Source organism: Oryza glaberrima, chromosome 7, assembly GCF_000147395.1.
Source record: "Oryza glaberrima chromosome 7, OglaRS2, whole genome shotgun sequence".
NCBI classification, from domain to species: Eukaryota; Viridiplantae; Streptophyta; class Magnoliopsida; order Poales; family Poaceae; genus Oryza; species Oryza glaberrima.
The window spans coordinates 20,219,886-20,240,515 of record NC_068332.1 but is presented as its reverse complement, the minus strand read 5'-3'; the positions used below and the strand labels follow the sequence as shown (position 1 = coordinate 20,240,515).

The window sequence follows — 20,630 nt, the reverse complement described above, 5'->3', positions numbered from 1 at the left end:
ATATAGACATATATATTTATCTAGATTTATTATTATCAATATAACGTGAAAAATGTTAGAATGAGTTATATTGTGAAATGAAGGAAGTACGAGGTGGAATACTATACGAGAGCCCGCTTGTCTTCTGGCAGGCCCACTGGCCCACTCACCTTCCACACGGATTCTGTAACAAAATTTCGCAGGTATCCACCGCGGGGCAGTCAACTGGCAGCAAAACAGTAGCAGAGGAGAAGCGAAGCGATCCACCGTTCCACCGATCAAGGCAGGTATCAAATCCGGCGTGGAAAAGCCAATTTCGCAAAATGGTCCTCGCGATCTGCTGCCGAGCCTGAGCCTGAAGCGAGACAAACAGATCCAACCCCCTCGTCCTCCTCCTCCAACCCCCCCCAAAGCTCAGATCTCGCGCCCCATGAGCGCTCCCTCTCCTCGGATCTAAAACCATTCCCACCCCCTCTCTCTCCTCTGCCACCCAACGGAGGAGATCTGCGGCCATGGCGGGCGCCGCGGGAGGGTTCGTCACGCGGGCCTTCGAGGCCATGCTCAAGGAGTGCACAGCCAACCGCGGCAAGTTCGCCGCGCTGCAGCAATCCATCCAGTCCTACCTCGGTGCGTGCCCGTGCCCGTGCCCCATCCTCCTCCTCCTCTTCCTCTTCGCTGCCGGGCATTGGGTGGGGGGATCTCCCTGCCGCGACGCCGTGGCGCTCGGTTTGGTGCGGGGTGAGTTGACTGTGAGCTGTGCGGGTCGCAGATACCATCAAGGGGGCGGCGGCGGCGGGACAGGAGGAGGGCGGCGACGCGGCGGCGGCGCCCATCACGCAGGTGCTGGCGTCGGCGGGGCGCGTGCTGGAGGGGACTCAGGCCGAGCTGGTGCTGCAGCCACTCCGCCTCGCCTTCGAGACCAAGCACGTCAAGCTCGTCGAGCCCGCGCTCGACTGCCTCCATGTAACTCATCTTCTCCTTGCTAGTACTTGTTTACCCGGCCCGATGCTCATGTAGCAGAAAGTGTGTTACATTATCGCTTAGCGCCGATCATTGTTGAGATGCGTGGGGAGATCTCTCACCTTAGCACCAAAGCTCCTGTGAACGGCATTGGTCCATCGCGTGAGGCAACCACTTTGTACCGTCTAGGATTATAGTTCGTTCATATCGGACTGGATCAGTCCTCATTTCACATTTAAAGATGCGTTGCACAATTTCTCGAGTTTTTTATATACTCCGTAGTTGTTTAGGTTGGAGGTGGGGGACTGCTTAATTTTTCTAGTAGTCTACGGGTCTTGCAGACGCATCATCGAAGTATGCAATACAGTAATGAGCTTTCTTTGAAGAGGCTGTGTTAAAGACTTCAACTGTATATAGAGTGCGATTTAGAAAGTAAATTAATGCATCAGAATTAATAGTTAGCATCTGAATAACAATTGATACAGCACTGCAAGATCCACATCAACTAACTTCACTAAAATGCTACATATAGTTCAAAATCAAAAAACGCAAACATGGTGGACACACATGCCTACTTAAGTTTAACACTTCATGGGATTTTTTTTGGTTAATGTGCCAATTCATTTTGCTAGTAGCGTTTAATGAAAATCAGAGTTTGACTCATCATGCTGCTATACATATAGATATACAGGTATGCCGTTTATTAGTTATCGTCTTCGTATGACGTGTAAGATCCATTTCCCTGTTCGTTTGGTCAGGCAGTGCTTCTCATCCTGGCTGAGTTGCAGACCATATGAATTCCCTAATTGCCACTACTTTTCATTACATCAAATTTTGGACCTAGAATCATGCCCGTAATATATGTTTACCACCTTTACGTTGCCAACAAGGTTTTACCTTTTCTTTTACATGCTACAATTATTGAAAAATGTCTTTTCTTTTTTTTTGCGGGAATTGAAATGTATTTTCTGATTGACCTGTTCCATTTTCAATTACCAGAAACTTATTGCTTATGACCATCTAGAAGGCGACCCTGGTTTAGAGGGTGGTAAAAATTCCCCTCTATTTACTGACATCCTGAACATGGTCTGCGGTTGTGTTGATAACACCTCCTCTGACAGGTACACATCACTTTAAGATGATATTATGTTGGATCACACTTTTGCACATGCACTGAACTGGGTGACATCTGTGTTGCAGCACTGTTCTCCAAGTCTTGAAAGTTCTTCTCAATGCTGTTGCTTCAAATAGATTTAGAGGTGACCTACTTACCTTGCTAAGCTTATTTTCCATGTTGCTCAAACTTTCCATTTATTAGGAAGTTTAGGAGCTAACACGATATTGTATATGGCATCTTTGAATCATGCTGGCATGCTAGGCAAATGCTAATCTTATTATCCATTATGGGTTGGTCCCTGTGGGCAGACCTTCTCCTGAAGTTTTACCCACTAAATAGTGCCTACGGGAATTAGATGAACATATCAAACACTTTGTGTACATAGCACTGCAACAGGGATTATCTAATTTTCGATGCTATTTTGTTTCTTACATTTTCTTTGGTGAATTCATGAAGAAATTGCAGTTGTCTTTTACAAAAATCCTGTAAGTAAACACAGTGGAAGATATTAATCTAGCTATCGCCTTTACAAGGCTTGTGATGGGACTTTCATGTATCTCCCTTTTCCGTATCCATATAGAAGAATAACGGGAGACACCATACATAATTTTGAGCTGTTTGTTTGAGTGCAGTACATGGAGAACCTTTGCTTGGAGTGATTAGAGTATGCTATAATATTGCTCTCAACAGGTACATGTTATATAACCACCTCATGATCTGCTGTATTTTGACTTGGAAACCTGTCTGATACTTTACAATATTTCCATAGCAAGAGCCCTGTGAACCAGGCTACCTCAAAGGCCATGTTAACCCAGATGATCAGCATCGTATTCAGGCGGATGGAATCTGAGCAGGCAAAAAATTTTCCCCATAACTTCTATTGTCATTATGCAAAGGGAGATGATTTACTGAAGGAACGAGGTGTGTGCCTTGCCTTTTTTGTCAGGTTTCTGTACCACCTGCCAGCTCTGCAATGAAAGAAGAACCATCATCTAGCACAGAGGAATCAGAGAATGGTGAAGTATCCACTGGTAACCAAGCTGATGAAAAAATTACTCTTGGAGATGCGCTATCCTTGAATCGAGCTACAGAAGCATCTCCAGCATCTGTTGAAGAGCTTCAGAGTCTTGCAGGAGGAGCTGATATTAAGGTAGTGAAATTGCTTTGCTTATTGTTTAATGTTACTATCAGGACATCTCACACTAATTTATATGTATTCTATTAGTTCTATCTGATCCAAAAAATCATTTTGCAGGGGTTGGAGGCTGTTCTTGACAAGGCTGTTGAACTTGAGGATGGAAAGAAAGTATCAGGGTTCGTTAAGCTTTAACCTGTCTTTAGTGCTGTATCTGTGATGCTACTTACCTGTCCTTCATAGGTTGTAGTTACGGATTACATATGACCCCTAACCCTCCTCTTTTTCCAGTGGAATAGACCTGGACACTGTGAACATAATACAGCGTGATGCACTATTGCTCTTCCGGACTCTCTGCAAGGTTTGTATTCTTATTGAATAGCTTACAACGTACATAATGTTACTTTGACCGGAGTTGAATATCATTTACATCCTTGTAGATGAGCATGAAGGAAGAGAGTGATGAGGTTGCTACAAAGACAAGGCTGCTATCACTCGAACTGTTACAGGTTCAATCACATCTTTGTTCTTCGGATGTTGCTAATCCTGTTTGTTTCGATGGTCTGTGCTAACTCTTTAGCCTTCAGGGATTGCTAGAAGGAGTCAGTGATTCATTTACCAAAAATTTCCACTTCATCGATTCAGTTAAAGCCTATCTTTCCTATGCTATTCTGCGAGCGGCTGTGTCTTCATCTGCGGTTGTTTTTCAGGTAATTTCTTAATCGTTTTTTCAATTTTTTATGCATACTACCTTGTCATTATAGACTTGTAGTTATAATAAGGGTTATTTGTCTGTTATTATCATATTGACCGTCTTTTACTTCTTTGGCAGTACGCTTGTGGGATATTTGCAGTTCTATTGCTTCGTTTTCGAGAGAGTCTGAAGGTAAAATAATATTTAATTAAGTTCACATTATGGACATACTGTTTGCACTTTACAGTATTGGATTTTTCCTGGTATCATGATAATTTCTGTTTTCTCAAATAATTATGCAGGGTGAGATCGGTGTCTTCTTTCCTCTGATAGTTTTAAGGTCTCTCGATAGCTCTGACAGTCCACTCAGCCAAAGGGCCAGTGTCCTTAGGTATGACTCATTTGATTTGTAGAATCTCAAAAGTGATGTTTAATCCTATTTGTCATATTCATTTTCTATTTGTTTTGCTATCTTAGATCATCTTGGTGCTGCACATTATATATTATGTGATTTATTTGTCAACCAGGATGCTGGAGAAAGTCTGCAAGGATTCACAAATGCTTGCAGACATGTTTGTAAATTATGATTGTGACCTTGAGGGGCCAAACCTTTTTGAACGCATGGTGAGCACGATGAATTTTATTTTTACACTAGAAAACTAGTATCTCTTCTAACTATCTCCACATGATATATCTGATTGAACATGTATCACTATCAGGTCAGTGCACTCTCAAGGATTGCACAAGGATCTCAAAATGCGGATACAAACACTGCCGCATCTTCTCAAACAGTTTCTGTGAAAGGCTCATCTCTTCAGGTTACTGTTATCCAAATTGCTAAGATATCTTTGTCCTTAGTGTATATAATGTTAATCACTCGTAAAACCCAAATTGCAGTGTTTGGTGAGTATTTTGAAGTCATTGGTTGATTGGGAGCAAGCTCGAAGAGATTCCTCGAAACAGGGGAGTGTTGCCGAAGCTTGTGAAAATGATTCTTCTGCAAGGAGCATAACAAGTGATGAAATAAAGAGCCAAGAGGATGGTCGCAATCAGTTTGAGATAGCTAAAGCTCATAAGTCAACAATGGAGGCTGCAATCTCAGAGGTAGGGAGGTTGCTGTTTTAATTGTTTTGTTTTGTTTTATTTATTTTGCAATCAAGAATCTTTATCTCATGATGTTTACCAAATACATGCATGTTCTTGTAGCAGTTAACCTAGTTTGCTGTTACTGCATTGCTGATTGTAACTGAAGTATTTTTCCCTTTCCTTTTCAGTTCAATCGCAAACCAGCAAGGGGGATTGAGTATTTGTTATTAAATAAGTTGATCGAAAATAATGCAACATCTGTAGCTCACTTTCTCAAGAGCAATTCTAGCTTGGATAAGGTGATTCAAGAAACATAATGAGCTTCTTGCAGTTTTTCTCAAGTGTAAAAGAAGGATTAGTTTACTGTTATTGCTAGGTGGGACTAACCACTAGTTTTTGTGAACTGTAACTTTGCAGGCTATGATTGGTGAATATTTGGGACAACATGAGGAGTTCCCTCTTGCTGTGATGCATGCTTATGTTGATTCAATGAAATTTTCGGGATTGAAGTTTGATGCTGCAATTCGTGAGTTCTTGAAAGGGTTTCGCCTTCCTGGGGAGGCACAAAAGATTGATCGCATAATGGAAAAGTTTGCTGAGCGGTATGTGTATAAAGTCTTAATGCTACTTTTATTTGACATGTCAACCACTGGTCTCAAATGGTATATTATGACTTGCAGGTACTGTGCTGATAACCCTGGACTTTTCAAAAATGCAGATACTGCTTATGTTCTTGCTTATGCTGTTATAATGTTGAATACTGACGCCCACAACCCAATGGTGTGGCCTAAAATGTCAAAATCAGATTTCGTACGAATGAACACTGCGAGTGATGCAGAGGAATGTGCCCCAAAGGAGCTCTTGGAGGAAATTTATGATTCCATTGTCCAGGAAGAGATAAAGATGAAAGACGATTTCCCTGATTCAGCAAAATCTAATAAACCCAGACGAGAAACAGAAGAAAGGGGTGTTGTCAATATCCTCAATTTAGCTCTTCCAAGACTGAAGTCAGCAAGTGATACCAAAGCAGAAAGTGAGAAAATCATTAAGCAGACTCAAGCACTTTTCAAAAATCAGGGACAGAAGAGAGGTGTTTTTCATGTTGCTCAGCAGGTCGAGCTTGTTAGGCCAATGCTTGAAGCTGTAGGATGGCCTTTGCTTGCAACATTTTCTGTTACCATGGAGGAAGGTGACAGCAAGCCTAGGGTTGTGCTTTGCATGGAAGGGTTTAGGGCTGGCATCCATCTTACTCGTGTTCTTGGGATGGACACCATGCGCTATGCTTTCTTGACATCCTTAGTGCGGTAAGCAAATTATTTTTTCTATTTATGGATATACACTGGTTGTTCTTGGGCAAACTTCTATATGTAAATTCATTTATTGTCTTTTTAATTTTATGAATGTAATGCGCTAAGTTATATGAATGCAATATCTTATGTTTCTTTCTTAACCTTTTGCAGGTTTACATTTTTGCATGCTCCTAAGGAAATGCGTAGTAAAAATGTTGAGGCTTTACGGACCCTCCTTGGCTTAGCTGACACAGATATGGATGCTTTGCAAGATACTTGGAATGCTGTTTTAGAATGTGTCTCCAGGCTTGAATATATCACTTCAAATCCTTCAATTGCTGCAACTGTTATGCAGGGATCAAATCAAATATCGAGAGAATCTGTTGTCCAGTCACTGAAAGAGTTGTCTGGGAAGCCTGCTGAACAAGTCTTTGTAAACAGTGTAAAATTACCAAGTGATTCCATTGTTGAATTCTTCACTGCTCTTTGTGGTGTTTCTGCAGAAGAACTGAAACAGACACCTGCTCGTGTCTTTAGCTTACAAAAGCTTGTCGAGATAAGCTACTATAATATGGCTCGGATACGTTTGGTATGTCCTGTCTCTTATTGTTTGTTTGGTATTCCTGTTACATTGGAGTTCGATTCACCACATCTTTGCAGAAGTGCAAAACTAGTTGGTCAAATGTGTTTCCATGTTCTTAAAGAAAACCTAGAGTAGTATACCTGTACTTCTGGAGCCATTTTGACTTGTGTAACTGAACACCAGCCTGTCATCTGTTTGAAGTGCAAGTGCAATGCACATCAACATCAGGATCTTTTTATAACTGGGAGGCATCCCAATATTAAATTTTAGCTGTGATATACAATGTCTTGAACTCATGACTAAATATTTTGTTTTTTCATCTGAGCTAGTAACTTACATTTATGCATGTGCATGTAGGTGTGGGCGAGAATATGGTCTGTCTTGTCACAGCATTTTATTGCTGCTGGGAGCCACCACGAGGAGAAAGTTGCCATGTATGCAATTGACTCATTGAGGCAGCTTGGTATGAAGTACTTGGAACGTGCAGAATTGAACAAATTCACATTTCAGAATGACATATTGAAGCCTTTTGTTATTTTAATGAGAAATAGTCACAGTGAAAAAATCCGTGGTCTAATTGTTGATTGCATTGTTCAGGTAGGCCTTCATAAGTCTTATCAAACAATTGAAATCTGATGATCTGGTGCTTTTATATAAAATGATGTTGTAATGAAAAATCTTGCCATATGAACATGCAGTTGATCAAATCAAAAGTTGGCAGCATAAAGTCAGGTTGGCGTTGTGTGTTCATGATATTCACCGCGGCAGCTGATGATGAGAATGAACATATTGTTGAAAGTGCTTTTGAAAATGTAGAACAAGGTAAGTTTAAAGGAATATAATTGCTAGCATTAGAAGTGTTTCTTACTTTCTCCAAAAATGTTAAATTCCATTATCATCATTGTTTTTTGATTAAATGGATGTGTTTGGCAGTTATCTTGGAGCATTTTGATCAAGTTGTTGGTGATTGCTTCATGGACTGTGTCAACTGTCTTATTGGTTTCGCAAATAATAAATGCACACCTCGAATTAGTTTAAAGGCTATCGCTCTCCTACGCATATGTGAAGACCGTTTGGCAGAGGTTAGGATGGTGACCACCCTTATATTCACATCTGGACACTTGATCTTTTTGGCCTGATCTTTTTGGCCTCATTCTTTTCATTTGCAGGGTTGCATTCCTGGTGGTGCTGTTAAACCTGTTGATGATGTTCCAGAGGCCCATTTTGATGTTACTGAGCATTATTGGTTTCCTATGCTAGCTGGCCTATCAGATTTAACTTTAGACCCCAGACCAGAAGTTAGACACTGTGCACTTGAAGTGTTGTTTGATCTTCTGAATGAGAGAGGTCATAAATTCTCCTCACCTTTTTGGGAGAGCATTTTTCATCGTGTACTATTTCCCATATTTGATCATGTAAGGCATGCTGGAAGGGATGGCCTTTCTTCTGGGGATGACTGGCTTCGTGATACCAGCATTCATTCTCTGCAGTTAATCTGCAACCTTTTTAATACTTTCTACAAGGTAATGTATGTTGTTCTCCCCTGCTGATTTTAGTTGCTTCCTAGAAATTGTGTGGGTCTATTAGAATGTCAACTGTGCTGAAACATTTTATTTTCTAGTTATTTCCTTTATCTTTAAGGCAATACAATTCAATCGTCCTGCACATAAATCAAGTGATCCAATTGGAAAGTTGTTTGTTGGTTCTTATTGTGGTCTTTGCAGGAGGTGTCATTTATGCTTCCACCTCTTTTGGGCTTGCTGCTTGAGTGTGCCAAGAAAACAGACCAGACTGTTGTTTCAATTGCTCTTGGAGCTTTAGTTCATCTCATAGAGGTTGGTGGTCACCAATTCAGTGACAGCGACTGGGAAACACTTCTAAAGAGCATTAGGTATCTCCTCAAGTTCTATTTTCCCATTAAAATTAATTGTGCTTTTGTTGTTCACATATTAATGTTAATATCACTTGTCAGAGATGCATCATACACAACCCAACCTCTCGAACTCCTCAATTCAGTAGGATTTCAGAAACCAAACAATCAGCAATCACTTTCAAGAGAAGCAGAGACCAACGGTCTTGGTAGTAGTTACCATGATAGCAGGGAAGGAGGAGCTTCAATAAGTCGTCATATTGATGAACAGGATGGTCATCAGGAAACAAATGCACAGACTAGCCTAGACAATTCAGAAGGTGTGGTAGTCCTGAAATATCCATTAATTGTTTTATACAATGACAAGTGCTTCCATATGAACTGGAATACTGATAATTAACCTAATTCTGTCTTTCTCTAGGTTTGCCATCTCCATCAGGGAGAGCACAACCTGCAGTTTCCCCACGGGGTCAGACCTTTGGACAAAGAATTATGGGGAATATGATGGACAATCTTTTGGTCAGGAGTCTTACTTCCAAATCAAAAGGTCGTACAGACGATATTGTGCCACCCTCACCTGTGAAGGTACATGTTTTTCCTCTTGCACATATTGATTAGGTATTGATGAATATTATGATTTGAACATTAGCAGATCGTACTGTCATTGGTACCTTTCCTTGCTATATCAATACATATGCAATTGCGTATCCTTACAAAAATCACTAGTAATATTTTTTTCCTGTTTTGGTTCCTATATATCTGGCAAAAATATGGAACCGTGCAGTAATTTCTGGACACCTGAGTTCATTGTGTGTGAACAGAGCTAGCTGGAATGTTTGAAATCAGTAAATCTGTAGACACAGTTATAAACTTTTGAAATGGTATTACTTCGTTGATATGCTAGCCAATTTTGTTCGCATATTATAAGTAGTAATCAACGCATAATTTTGAATATATGTATTCTCTTCTGACATGTTGGCTGTTGTCCATCGTTAATACTATACTATTTGCTGAAAGTCATGTTCTAGCTCATCTGGCGTGACATTCATGCACCTTTGAACTTAATAATATCAGCAACATACCATCATTACACTTGGTACTGAAGTACTGAATGGGATTTTCTCCATAGTTGGCTTGTTTTTCATATGTATTTAATTTTCCTGTTTGTTGATCGAAGGCACCTGATGCTGACGGGGCTGACAAAACTGACGATGAAGAGAATCCTATGATGGAGACTGTTAGGAGTAAATGTATCACTCAATTACTGCTACTTGGGGCCATTGACAGCATACAGGTACTCCATATGATGGTTATTAGTCTGATGTATGAACAAATTCTGCTTGTGAACATGTACTAACTTGTGCTTCTTGATGGACTTTGCAGAAGAGGTACTGGAGCAGGCTAAAAACCACACAGCAGATTGCAATAATGGATATTTTGCTATCACTCCTAGAATTTGCTTCTTCCTATAACTCAACTTCAAATCTTCGAACCAGGATGCACCATATACCCCCAGAAAGGTAATTCTTAAAGACTACATGCAATTTAACTTCCCAAAGGAGTTCTCTAACAGTTGAAATTTAATTGTGTAGGCCTCCACTGAATCTTCTTCGCCAGGAACTAGCTGGAACTGCTATCTATTTGGAGATTCTTCAGAAATCAACTGTGGAACATGATGGGAATGACCCAAGTGAGGATACAAATGGGCACGTCATAGAATCTGATGAACATGAAAAGCTCAAGAGCCTCGCAGAAGGGAAGCTTGTTTCGTTTTGTGGGCAGATCTTGAAAGATGCTTCTGATCTCCAGCCAAGCACTGGGGAAGCTGCAAGTGCAGACATACACCGTGTACTGGACCTAAGAGCACCAGTTATTGTCAAGGTATAGTGCATATGGTTCTAAACTTCTAATAGTAGTGTATAGGGCCTTTTGCGAAATCTCATCCTTTCGTATAATGTTATATTCCCACATTCTCAACTGTTTTAATTTCAGGTTTTGAATGGAATGTGTATCATGGACGCTCAGATATTCAAGAAGCACATCAGAGAGTTCTATCCATTAATTACAAAACTTATTTGCTGTGATCAGGTATATGTTTTTCCATCATAGATGTATGTTTTCACATTAAAGGCGTTAGTAGTAGTGGAGTACTAATATTGTGGTTATGCCGCAGATGGATGTTCGTGGTGCCCTTGGTGACCTTTTCAGCAAACAACTTACCCCACTCATGCCCTGAGTTCTGATTGTACCTCCTTCTGTTGCATATATCTTCTCTTGTTGGAGTATATTCAGTATTATTAGCATTTTTGTGCAAACATGGAGCGTCAGAAAGAAGCTTAACGCCCTTAAAGGCACACATCTGAGCTCGGTAGGCTGTAAATTGACAAGCTTCAGGTTTTTGCAGGTGTTCTAAGTACGCAAGAAAATTAGCTTTGCATGTTGCGCATGAAATTTTTCCTTGCCACTTTCGTTCTATGTATTATTATTTATCTATGCGGGGACTGGAACTATGCTTCTATACGCAAGTAGAGGATTGAGGCGAGGGAATAGCATTGGCTAGTGCTATGTATACATTGTTCAGGATATTGTACTCGAGGCGTGTTGTTATACGGCAATACTAGATTACTCTTGGTAGAGCATCTAGGTTGGTGCATTCAATAAAAGTTGTGTCATCATTGTTGTCATATCTGTTTCTGCGATTGTTGCAGAATTCCTTTGCTCGTTTCTTCACTACTCCCTCCGTCCCACAAAATAAGTGTAGCCATAGTTTTCCACGCCTAACTTTAACCATTCGTCTTATTTAAATTTTTTTTTAAAAAATAAAAACATAAGTCATGAGTAAAGTATTATTTATGTTTTATAATCTTATAAAAACAAAAATGCTAATTATAAAAAATTTTCAAATAAGACGGACGATCAAAGTTAGACGTGGAAATTCATGACTGCACTTATTTTGGAACGGAGGTAGTAGATTACATACCTCCGTCTCAAAATATAATAATTTTTAGGTATGAATTTGGACATGCACACATGTCCAAATTCATACCTTACCTAAAAATTATTATATTTTGGGACGGAGGAAGCAGTTGATATCATTGTGCCCTGCTGGTGCTGGGTGTGAAGTTACTAGAATTCTGAGTACACGGTGTTCGTTGTATAGTTGCTAAGTGGTAGCTGAAAAAAGTGATGTGCCCCTTTGTGTGATACTGGGCGTTGTACCTTGTCAAGTCACTAGTTAGTTGCCACGGATTAAAGCTGCATTATTGCTTATTCGTACAGGTCTCAGTTGGCTTGTGAACAGGAATCATCCACAACTAGGGCATTGGTGCTTGTTTAGTCATCATGCGTTAGTGCATTGCATAACTAGAAAATAGACAAACAGAACACCAGAGACCGACAGAGGTCGATTATAGATGTGCCCCCGTTCATCAGAAGTTAACCCGACTGATCTCATACTTGCCAGCTTAATTCTAACTGGTACTAGTAGTAACACCATGACAAATAAACAGAAGCTAACCCAACTAATCTCATGCTTGCCAGCTTAATTCTAACTGGTACTGGTAGTAACACCATGACAAATAAACAAAGATAGTAATAATGAGTAATCTGGGAAAGCTCAAGCGTATGACGGCCAATAGAAGCGTTTGAAAGCGAAATTGGTGGAGTGCGGTGGAGATGGCGACCTTCACCAGTAAGCGAACTCTGTTTTGCTAAGCACATTTCAAGCATGTGAAGAGAAAGCAGAATCCATTTCCCACGAGTCATGAACTCACATGATTCACGAAACGGTGGTCTAGGACGATAGTTTTCTGCCTCATGCCAAGCACTTGGTGTCTTGGTTGCTGGATGAACGAACTTGGGTAGTTGGGTGCTATGTTACCCGGACACGGGGATACGGACACGGATACACGATACGGTAATACGTTATATATATATATATGTATATATATATGTATATATGTATATATATATGTATATATATATATATGTATATATATATATAGTAAATTTGTTTGGTGCTCCATGGTGTCCAGGCACCATTGTTGAAATTGAGTATATACCCAATTCAAATGAGTATGAAACTTTTTCAATTACTTAGATATTAACATTAACTACTTTACTAACTAGTTCAAAGCAAGTTTGAACTGAATTTGAACTTGTTTTTGTTAGATTTTGATTCTAGGTATATAGCATGCATACATATAATTAGTTAGGTATGTAATCATGGATTGTGAAATAAAGTTAAATTTGAGTTGTTTTGTTGATAGGTATAGGTATGAATCGAATTATTATAACTAGGTATATACTCACAATTTGAAAATTTTGAAAAATTTGAGTGATTTTGTGCATTTGATACCATGGTGCCCGGGCACCATGGTGCCCCGTATGAGTGTCCTATATATATATATATATATATATATATATATATATATATATATATATATATATATATATATATATATATATATATATATATATATATATATATATATATATATATATATATATATATATATATATTGAACAGGGCAAAAATAGATTGTGAATAAGTGCTAGACCACAAATAGTGCATACGGAGTAGACGACAAATTAAAGAGGTTGCTTGCTCTTGCTGAACCACTAGTTCCTCTTGATAAATCAGCAGCAGAATTAGGAGCCGGACTACCACTAGGATGGCTAGATGCACTAGCACTTGAGCTTCCAGTTCGATAATCCATGGGATCTAAGAAAAAAAGATAGTACTTATACTAAGAAAAGATGAAGGGCATTGCATTGTTGCAGATCAACTAAATCTCTAAAAGAAATAAGAAGAGCATTGCAGTATTGCACTGCTGCAGTGCATAGAAGGCCAAAAGAGGGGATTTATTATTTACCTCAACAAGGGAACGAACAGAAAACAGATCGGTGGTGATGGTGTTGTGCCGGCGTTGGCGCAGCCCAGCGCGCGACACCGGCGCAGCTCGGCGGCAGCGACAGTCGACGAGGCAGCCCGGCAGCAGCGATGACACTGGAGCGTGTGAGGGGTGTCGGTGGTGACGGTGTTGTGCCGACGTCGGAGGTGGAGACGGAGCGCAGCGTGGCGGCGGCAACAGCTGACGGGGCAGCCCGACGGCGGCGGCGGCGCTGGAGCGTTGCGGAAGAGAGGCGAGAGTGAGAGCTGAGAGGCGGCATAGGTTGGTTGGGTATGCGATACGTATCGGGACCGTATCGGAACGTATCAAAAACGTATCAGGAATTATTTTATTTATTTATTTTAAAACGTATCTGGCCGTGTCAGATACGTGTCCGTATCCGATCCCGTGTCGGACACAAACACGCGGCTGCTTTGCCGTATCAGTGCTTCATAGGTTGGGTGAGCTGAAAATTGTGAAAAGAGTATTTCTGGATGTCCTCCATACTCATAAAGGAAGTCGTTTAGTACAATGTTTAAGTCAAATATTGATAATATAAATTATGAATAACTCTCAAGTTGTTGAGTTTGAAAATGTAAAAATTATATGAATAGATTTGTCTTGAAAAATACTTTCATAAAAGTATACATATATCACTTTTCAATAAATATTTTTATAGAAAAAAGAAGTCAAAGTTGTGTTTTGGAGACCGTGTCGCTGTCCAAAACGACTTCCTTTACGAGTACGGAAGGAGTATGGATTAGCCCTCTTTTTACTGAGATCGTAAATAAAAAAACGTTTAGTCCTTACAAGATATGAGACCGTTTGGGGAGAGCTGTAGATTTTTAGACCGAAATTTAGTAGAACTATGTTTTACCCTAATTTGAGATAAAAACGTTTGAAAAGAGAGCAAACATGAGCCAAAAAGTGTGAAGTGATCGTAGCCCAATTGGTTAGGATCCCTATGGTGGAACCAGACTATTCGAGTTTAAATCCAGACTTGTGTACTTGTATGTATGGTTAATTATTCTTTTACTAGTAGACATGTTTACAAATAATTATTCTTTCAGTGGTAGACATAGACCCATGGTGACTTCGTTAATTTTAAGATATGTTAACCTAATATTTCGGAGATGTTCTTAAGGATATGGTAAGGCCCCGTTTAGTTCGCGAAATGAAAATTTTTTTGTGTCACATCGGACGTTTGACCGGATGTCGGAAGGGGTTTTCGGACACGAATGAAAAAAAACTAATTTCATAACTTGCATGGAAACCGCGAGACGAATCTTTTGAGCCTAATTAATCCGTCATTAGCACATGTGGTTTGCTGTAGCACTTATGGCTAATCATGGACTAATTAGGCTCAAAAGATTCGTCTCGCAATTTCCCTCCTAACTGTGCAATTAGTTTTTGTATTTATCTATATTTAATGCTTCGTGCATGTGTTTAAAGATTCGATGTGATGTTTTTGGAAAAAACTTTCTGAAAACTAAACAGAGCCTAAGTACGTATGTGTTGTAAGCGTCTACGTTTGTAACGTGTTTCTCTTCAAAAAAACGAGACAAAAGTGTAGGGCACTGTGAGCCTGGGATAATTCACACGGTTTGGGCTCTTTTGGCTGTTCCATGGCGACGAGGCGCCAGTTACAAAAGCGCCCACATAATGTGAGTGGACCCAATATTTCCATAAACCGTGGGACCAATAAGATTGGGAGCAAGAAAATAATAAAAAACACAGAGAGGGTTGGCCCCGCGAGCGGTTACAAGCTGCAGAAGTGCAGAGGCCATTCCGTTCCGCGTGTGTGCGCGTCCACCCGCCTCCCCCTCCCCTTCTTCACCGAGAGTCGTCGCGGTCACTCGTCCGTATCTGCCTCGGTGGGGGCGGCGGTGCGTGCGTGCGTGCGCGGCCGCTGTATTTGGCAGGACTCCTCGTCTCGTCGTCTCCCTCTCCCCCGAGAAAACCCCACCCCACTACTCCTCTCCACCGCCATCATTGTCGGCGCGAGCGAGAGCCCAAGCCCAAGCCGACCCCCGAGGGAAGGGGAAGACGGGGCCGAGATGGCGGGGCGCTACGACAGCAACCCCTTCGAGGAGGACGACGTGAACCCTTTCTCGGTGAGGAACCCATCCTCTCCCTCCCTCCCTTTCTCCACGTTCCCGCCGGGCGCAGCGGATCTGGTTTCGTGTTTCCTTGCCCTTCTCCTCCGTGCGCGTTCTGAGGAGTGGCGTGTGTGTTCTTCGTTCGTGGTTGGATCTGGTTGGCGGCCGCAGATCTAACCGTGTGCCGTGGGTGAATCGGTGGCCGTTTTTATTGTTTTTTTTTCTCGCATTGTAGTATCACCGACGCTAAATTTAGGGGGATTTTTTTTTATTTGGGGGGTGTTGCGATGATTGCATTGGTGCCTAAACCCTCGTTTGTGCGGGCACGGATGAATTTGTTTTCGTTTGTTTCTCTGTAGGAACAAGCGCGTGGTAAGGCTGGAGGGCAGCCCAGCTATGGCGGCGGCGCGTTCTACATGCCGGTAAGCTGTTCGGTGTTCTGTTCTTCTCAGTTGGACCATTTTGTCGGTGCCTCGGTGGGGGTTGAATACTTGAATTCGCAATTATTGGTTTGTTACCTACCAACTGTTTAATCTGTACTGCAATGCAGAATCCACGGAATGTGCCTTCTGTGTCGTCGAATTCGCGGCTTTCGCCTCTTCCCCCTGAGCCCGCAGCTTTTGGGGCTACGGTGGATATCCCTCTTGACTCTTCCAAGGTTTGTATGAATGTGTAGTTTATCCGTCTCAGTTGAACTGCAGCTAGACTGCAGTACAGTAGAGGATCTTTCATGGAATAGTACCTAATGTCGCTTTTTACTAATGTGTGATGTATGGATACTCAGGACCTGAAGAATAGGGAAAAGGAGCTGCAAGCTAGGGAAGCGGAATTGAACAAGAGGGAGAAGGTACACCATGAACATATGCAGTTGTATCACCCATTAGTTGTGTCCATTACGATAGGTCAACAAAAGAGTTTGTTGTAATCTGATGCTTCTTGGTCTTAATTTTTTGTGCGAAACACAGCAGACATTAGTCCTTAGCCTGAAGTATTCAGAATCATAAATTTGTAATGCAGTGTTCTTTTCCTCTCTAAAAATCAGCTTACTACCTGCACAAGGAATTCTATGCTTTACTTAGACATAATTAGTTTGATCCATGATGGTTTGTTAGTTTGTGATTGTTACATTTATACATTATTATCTTCATTTGTTGACCAGGAGCTAAAAAGGAGGGAGGAGGCTGCAGCGCGAGGTAAAAGCTCATTTTCTTTACTCACTAATTCATAGAAACAATGTTGCTTTGTAATATTCTCTGTTGACTCATGTGATCATAAGGATTCCTTATATTAGAACTATGCCATTTAAGATATTACATAGTACAAACTATGAGGTAATGTGGCAATGATATGTGACTCTTAATCTGTTACATGTGAATTGCGATTGTGTGAAATGCAACTGCAATGTTGTACTGGTAACGTCATTAGCGAGAGTTTCTCAAACCAAGTATTTTTTTAGACGAAAGGTCCAAAGGACCCAGCTTTTACTGAAAGCCAAAGTGGCAGCGCTGGGGGAAACCAGCTTACAGTGTAGCACAGGTTAGAAAGGCCACACCCCGGCCAGGATAAGTGACAGATAAAAGGGAATCTCAAAACAAGTGTATCTTACTATTTTTTTCAAAAATGTTATCCGTATACCGTGTAGCTTTCATGATAGAGCTGTAGATCCTTGTAGTTCATTTTAGAATAACAAGGTGTTCAGACTAATATAACTTATGCATTAAACATTTCTCACGGGCTATTAAACTTATGCTACTTTATTGGTATAACACTTTTGCAGCTGGTATTGTCATTGAGGAGAAAAACTGGCCTCCATTTCTGCCACTCATCCATCATGATATCACCAATGAGATACCGAGTCACCTTCAAAGAATGCAATATGTTGCATTTGCATCATTTCTTGGTATGCTTCTGATTGTCAGATTCCCAAAATCTTGATGCTCTTGCACTTCGGTAACGTTTTAACTGCATAATGGACAAGCATTTTAGTCTTCTACAAAGTTTGCATTTTCACCCTTCTTTCAGAAATTCTGCACCTTCAACTGTAAAACTGGAAAGGCAAATTTTCCAGTCTCCTACGATCTTAGTCACATGTTTTATCATTAGAATTTCGTTAGTGAGATTTTGTGACTGTCTGCATTGCAAGTCAAGTTAATAAGAATTCTAAAACAATAGGGATGAGCTTTTGAGATTTTCTTAATTATATTCAAGTTCTGCCATTTATTTTTCTAGTTAGAAATAAAAGGCTGTCTTATGAATTATTTCAACATTCCATTCTGTTATATGCAAAATTAAGACAACTTTTTTTGGTGTCGAGTAGGATTGGCTTGCTGTCTCTTCTGGAACGTCATAGCAGTTACTTCAGCTTGGGTCAAGGGGGAAGGTATACTCATGACACTTCTGGCGTTGCTTGTACATATTGACCAGTTCTTTAAGGCTGTAATCCTTTAATAATGCTATGTCCATTTTCAGGCGTGAAGATATGGTTGCTGGCAATCATCTACTTCATCTCTGGGGTTCCTGGTGCATATGTTTTATGGTATCGACCTCTGTATAATGCTATGAGGTATTGTTTCTGCGAACTTCTCCATGCTTTTCTTGTGTATATGAGTAAGTAACATTTATTGGACACTTGTTTTGTAGGACTGATAGTGCCTTGAAGTTTGGATTGTTCTTCTTGGTTTACCTGGTAAGTGAGGAGTCCTTGTTATATGTTTGTAAGATATTCGGTGATTTTGAATGTGTGGGAACATAATTCTTGAATTTCCTGTCTTTGCAGTTCCATATTCTTTTCTGTGTATTTTCTGCTGTGGCTCCTCCTGTTGTCTTCGAGGGGAAATCATTGGCGTAAGTTCCCTGCTTGTTCATATTCTGTCAATGGGAATATGGAAACTGAAACTAAAAGGGTGACCTACTTGCATGTTGTACAAATGGCTTTTTTTATCAGTGAAGTGGTCTGCTTGTCTATGCAAGTTTTGATGCACCTGCTTTCCAGCAATATAATATTGACGCATAAGAACATTGTACTATTTGATTTAACTTCCCTGGATGTTGGAGTTTCCTTAGTTGAGCTTAAGTTATGATTCATGAAGTGGTAGTATATTCATCTTTTCAATAGAAACAACAAAAATAGGCACTTCAATATGTGGGATCTGAAGCTCCTCTGTTTAACACATACATAAATACTAAAAAAAATATGATTGGATGGATTTCTTCTTAGCTAGTGTAGCGAGGAGGGTGGGCCTAAGGATTCTCTAGTGTCTGTGAGAGTTGAACTTGCATGAACTAATGCTTATTTTATACTCCCGCAGGGGGATTTTGCCAGCAATTGATCTCATCAGCAAGAATGCTTTGGTGGGGGTAAGTGTGCATCGCATTATTGTTAGATGCTAAGTAACTATGGTTAGATATGCAGTTTTTGATTCATGAAGATAATCAACTTACCTTTCAGATGCCTACCGAAAAAACTCTTTCTGATCTTGTCGGTCAAGTAATTGGTGTAATTTTTCTTTGCAGATCTTCTACTTTGTTGGATTTGGATTGTTCTGCGTCGAATCATTGCTCAGCATCTGGGTTATCCAGGTCAGTCCTGCGAATAACAAATACTCCCTCTGTTTCATATTATAAGACTTTCTAGCATTGCCCATATTCATATAGATGTTAATAAATCTAGACATATGTGTCTAGAAAGTCTTGTAATATAAAACGGAGAAAGTATGTTTTTATGAAATAAATTCTCAAGTAGTCTATCTGAGCCGTTTTGACATTTGTGAATGCAGCAAGTGTACATGTACTTCCGAGGAAGTGGAAAAGCTGCTGAGATGAAGCGTGATGCAACTAGGGGTGCTATGCGGGCAGCTTTTTAATTATCAGAAAAGATTATTGGTCCGACTCATATCTCTGATGGAATGGATAGATTGTGGTATAAACGAACATATATGTTTTCCCTGTTTGCTGACTACAATTTCAAATTGTTAGTAGGTTACAGTGACGTTGTATGACCTGTCCTCTTGATTCATCAATATAGAGAATGTGCAGTTGTTACTTGTTACAGGCTTTACAGCTGGTGTTACTAGCGTAGAACATTTTCGTTTTCGTCTGGGCTAAAAAAGTATAAATCGACACCAATGAATGATTCAGCCCATGAAAGAATTCTCTTTGTTATATGTACAGGAAACAAATCAGATAGGCAATCAAATGCTATTTGTTGGTGACTCGTCCATGGGGAATAAGTCTACTTGTTGTCTCTTAACTCTACATCAAAGTTTAATTGATAATACATCCGTCCAAAAATAAGTAGCTGTGGGTTTACGTGTACAACATTTGATCGTCCATCTTATTTAAAAAAAAAATATGAGAAAAAAATAGTCACACATAAAGTACTATTCATGTTTTATCATCTAATAATAATAAAAATACTAACCATAAAAAAAATTTTAAATAAGACGAATAGATGAACGTTCGACATAAACGGTGTAAAACTACACTTATTTTGGGACGGAGATAGTACCTCTTTTCCTAATACCAAAAATCTTCACACCTAAATTGTAAAAAACCGTGCAACAAGAGTCCCATCATCCCATGGTAGTATCAGCACTTGGTTTAGCTAACATAGTAAAAAAAAGAAAATAAAAAAAATATGGTGGGGCCCATCGCCCACTCTCTTTTTCTCTTTTCATTTTCCCACGCCGAACCACGCCCCATGCATGTGTTGCCAGCCGCACTGCACCATGTCACTGGGGTGACCCTCGTACACACGTCTCCCGCCGCGGTTGCAGACGCAGCCAACCCTACCTACGTCTTCGCGGCAGAGGTAGCGGTCGTCATCGACGTCGTGCTTGCCATCATCAGATCAAGAAACTTGCCTCTGATTCTTATTCTCCTCACAATACCAGATCGACGGCGCCGCTGCCCCAAGAATCGTGGACC

General features: G+C 40.4%; 2 protein-coding genes across 2 annotated transcripts; both read left to right on the top strand.

The window, feature by feature from the left end:
- The first annotated feature begins 262 nt into the window (after positions 1 to 262).
- LOC127778532 (brefeldin A-inhibited guanine nucleotide-exchange protein 5) lies at positions 263 to 11,397 on the top strand. Its single transcript, XM_052305153.1, has 32 exons — positions 263 to 606; positions 749 to 942; positions 1,939 to 2,060; positions 2,140 to 2,198; positions 2,689 to 2,746; positions 2,826 to 2,910; positions 3,003 to 3,206; positions 3,312 to 3,370; positions 3,483 to 3,552; positions 3,632 to 3,700; positions 3,779 to 3,901; positions 4,024 to 4,077; positions 4,188 to 4,276; positions 4,413 to 4,509; positions 4,605 to 4,703; positions 4,783 to 4,989; positions 5,160 to 5,270; positions 5,389 to 5,573; positions 5,652 to 6,275; positions 6,432 to 6,849; positions 7,201 to 7,440; positions 7,542 to 7,665; positions 7,777 to 7,925; positions 8,013 to 8,366; positions 8,568 to 8,734; positions 8,816 to 9,033; positions 9,135 to 9,298; positions 9,891 to 10,007; positions 10,097 to 10,233; positions 10,306 to 10,594; positions 10,706 to 10,801; positions 10,887 to 11,397. The coding sequence occupies exons 1-32, from the start codon at positions 492 to 494 to the stop codon at positions 10,947 to 10,949; spliced, it is 5,160 nt and encodes a 1,719-aa protein (XP_052161113.1). The 5' UTR covers positions 263 to 491; the 3' UTR covers positions 10,950 to 11,397.
- Positions 11,398 to 15,375: 3,978 nt separating this feature from the next.
- On the top strand, positions 15,376 to 19,752 carry LOC127780629 (secretory carrier-associated membrane protein 1). The gene is made up of 13 exons (XM_052307555.1): positions 15,376 to 15,719; positions 16,064 to 16,126; positions 16,255 to 16,362; positions 16,489 to 16,551; positions 16,864 to 16,897; positions 17,482 to 17,604; positions 18,022 to 18,084; positions 18,174 to 18,267; positions 18,345 to 18,390; positions 18,481 to 18,548; positions 19,013 to 19,061; positions 19,218 to 19,283; positions 19,481 to 19,752. The coding sequence occupies exons 1-13, from the start codon at positions 15,663 to 15,665 to the stop codon at positions 19,565 to 19,567; spliced, it is 921 nt and encodes a 306-aa protein (XP_052163515.1). The 5' UTR covers positions 15,376 to 15,662; the 3' UTR covers positions 19,568 to 19,752.
- The last annotated feature ends 878 nt before the right edge of the window (positions 19,753 to 20,630 follow it).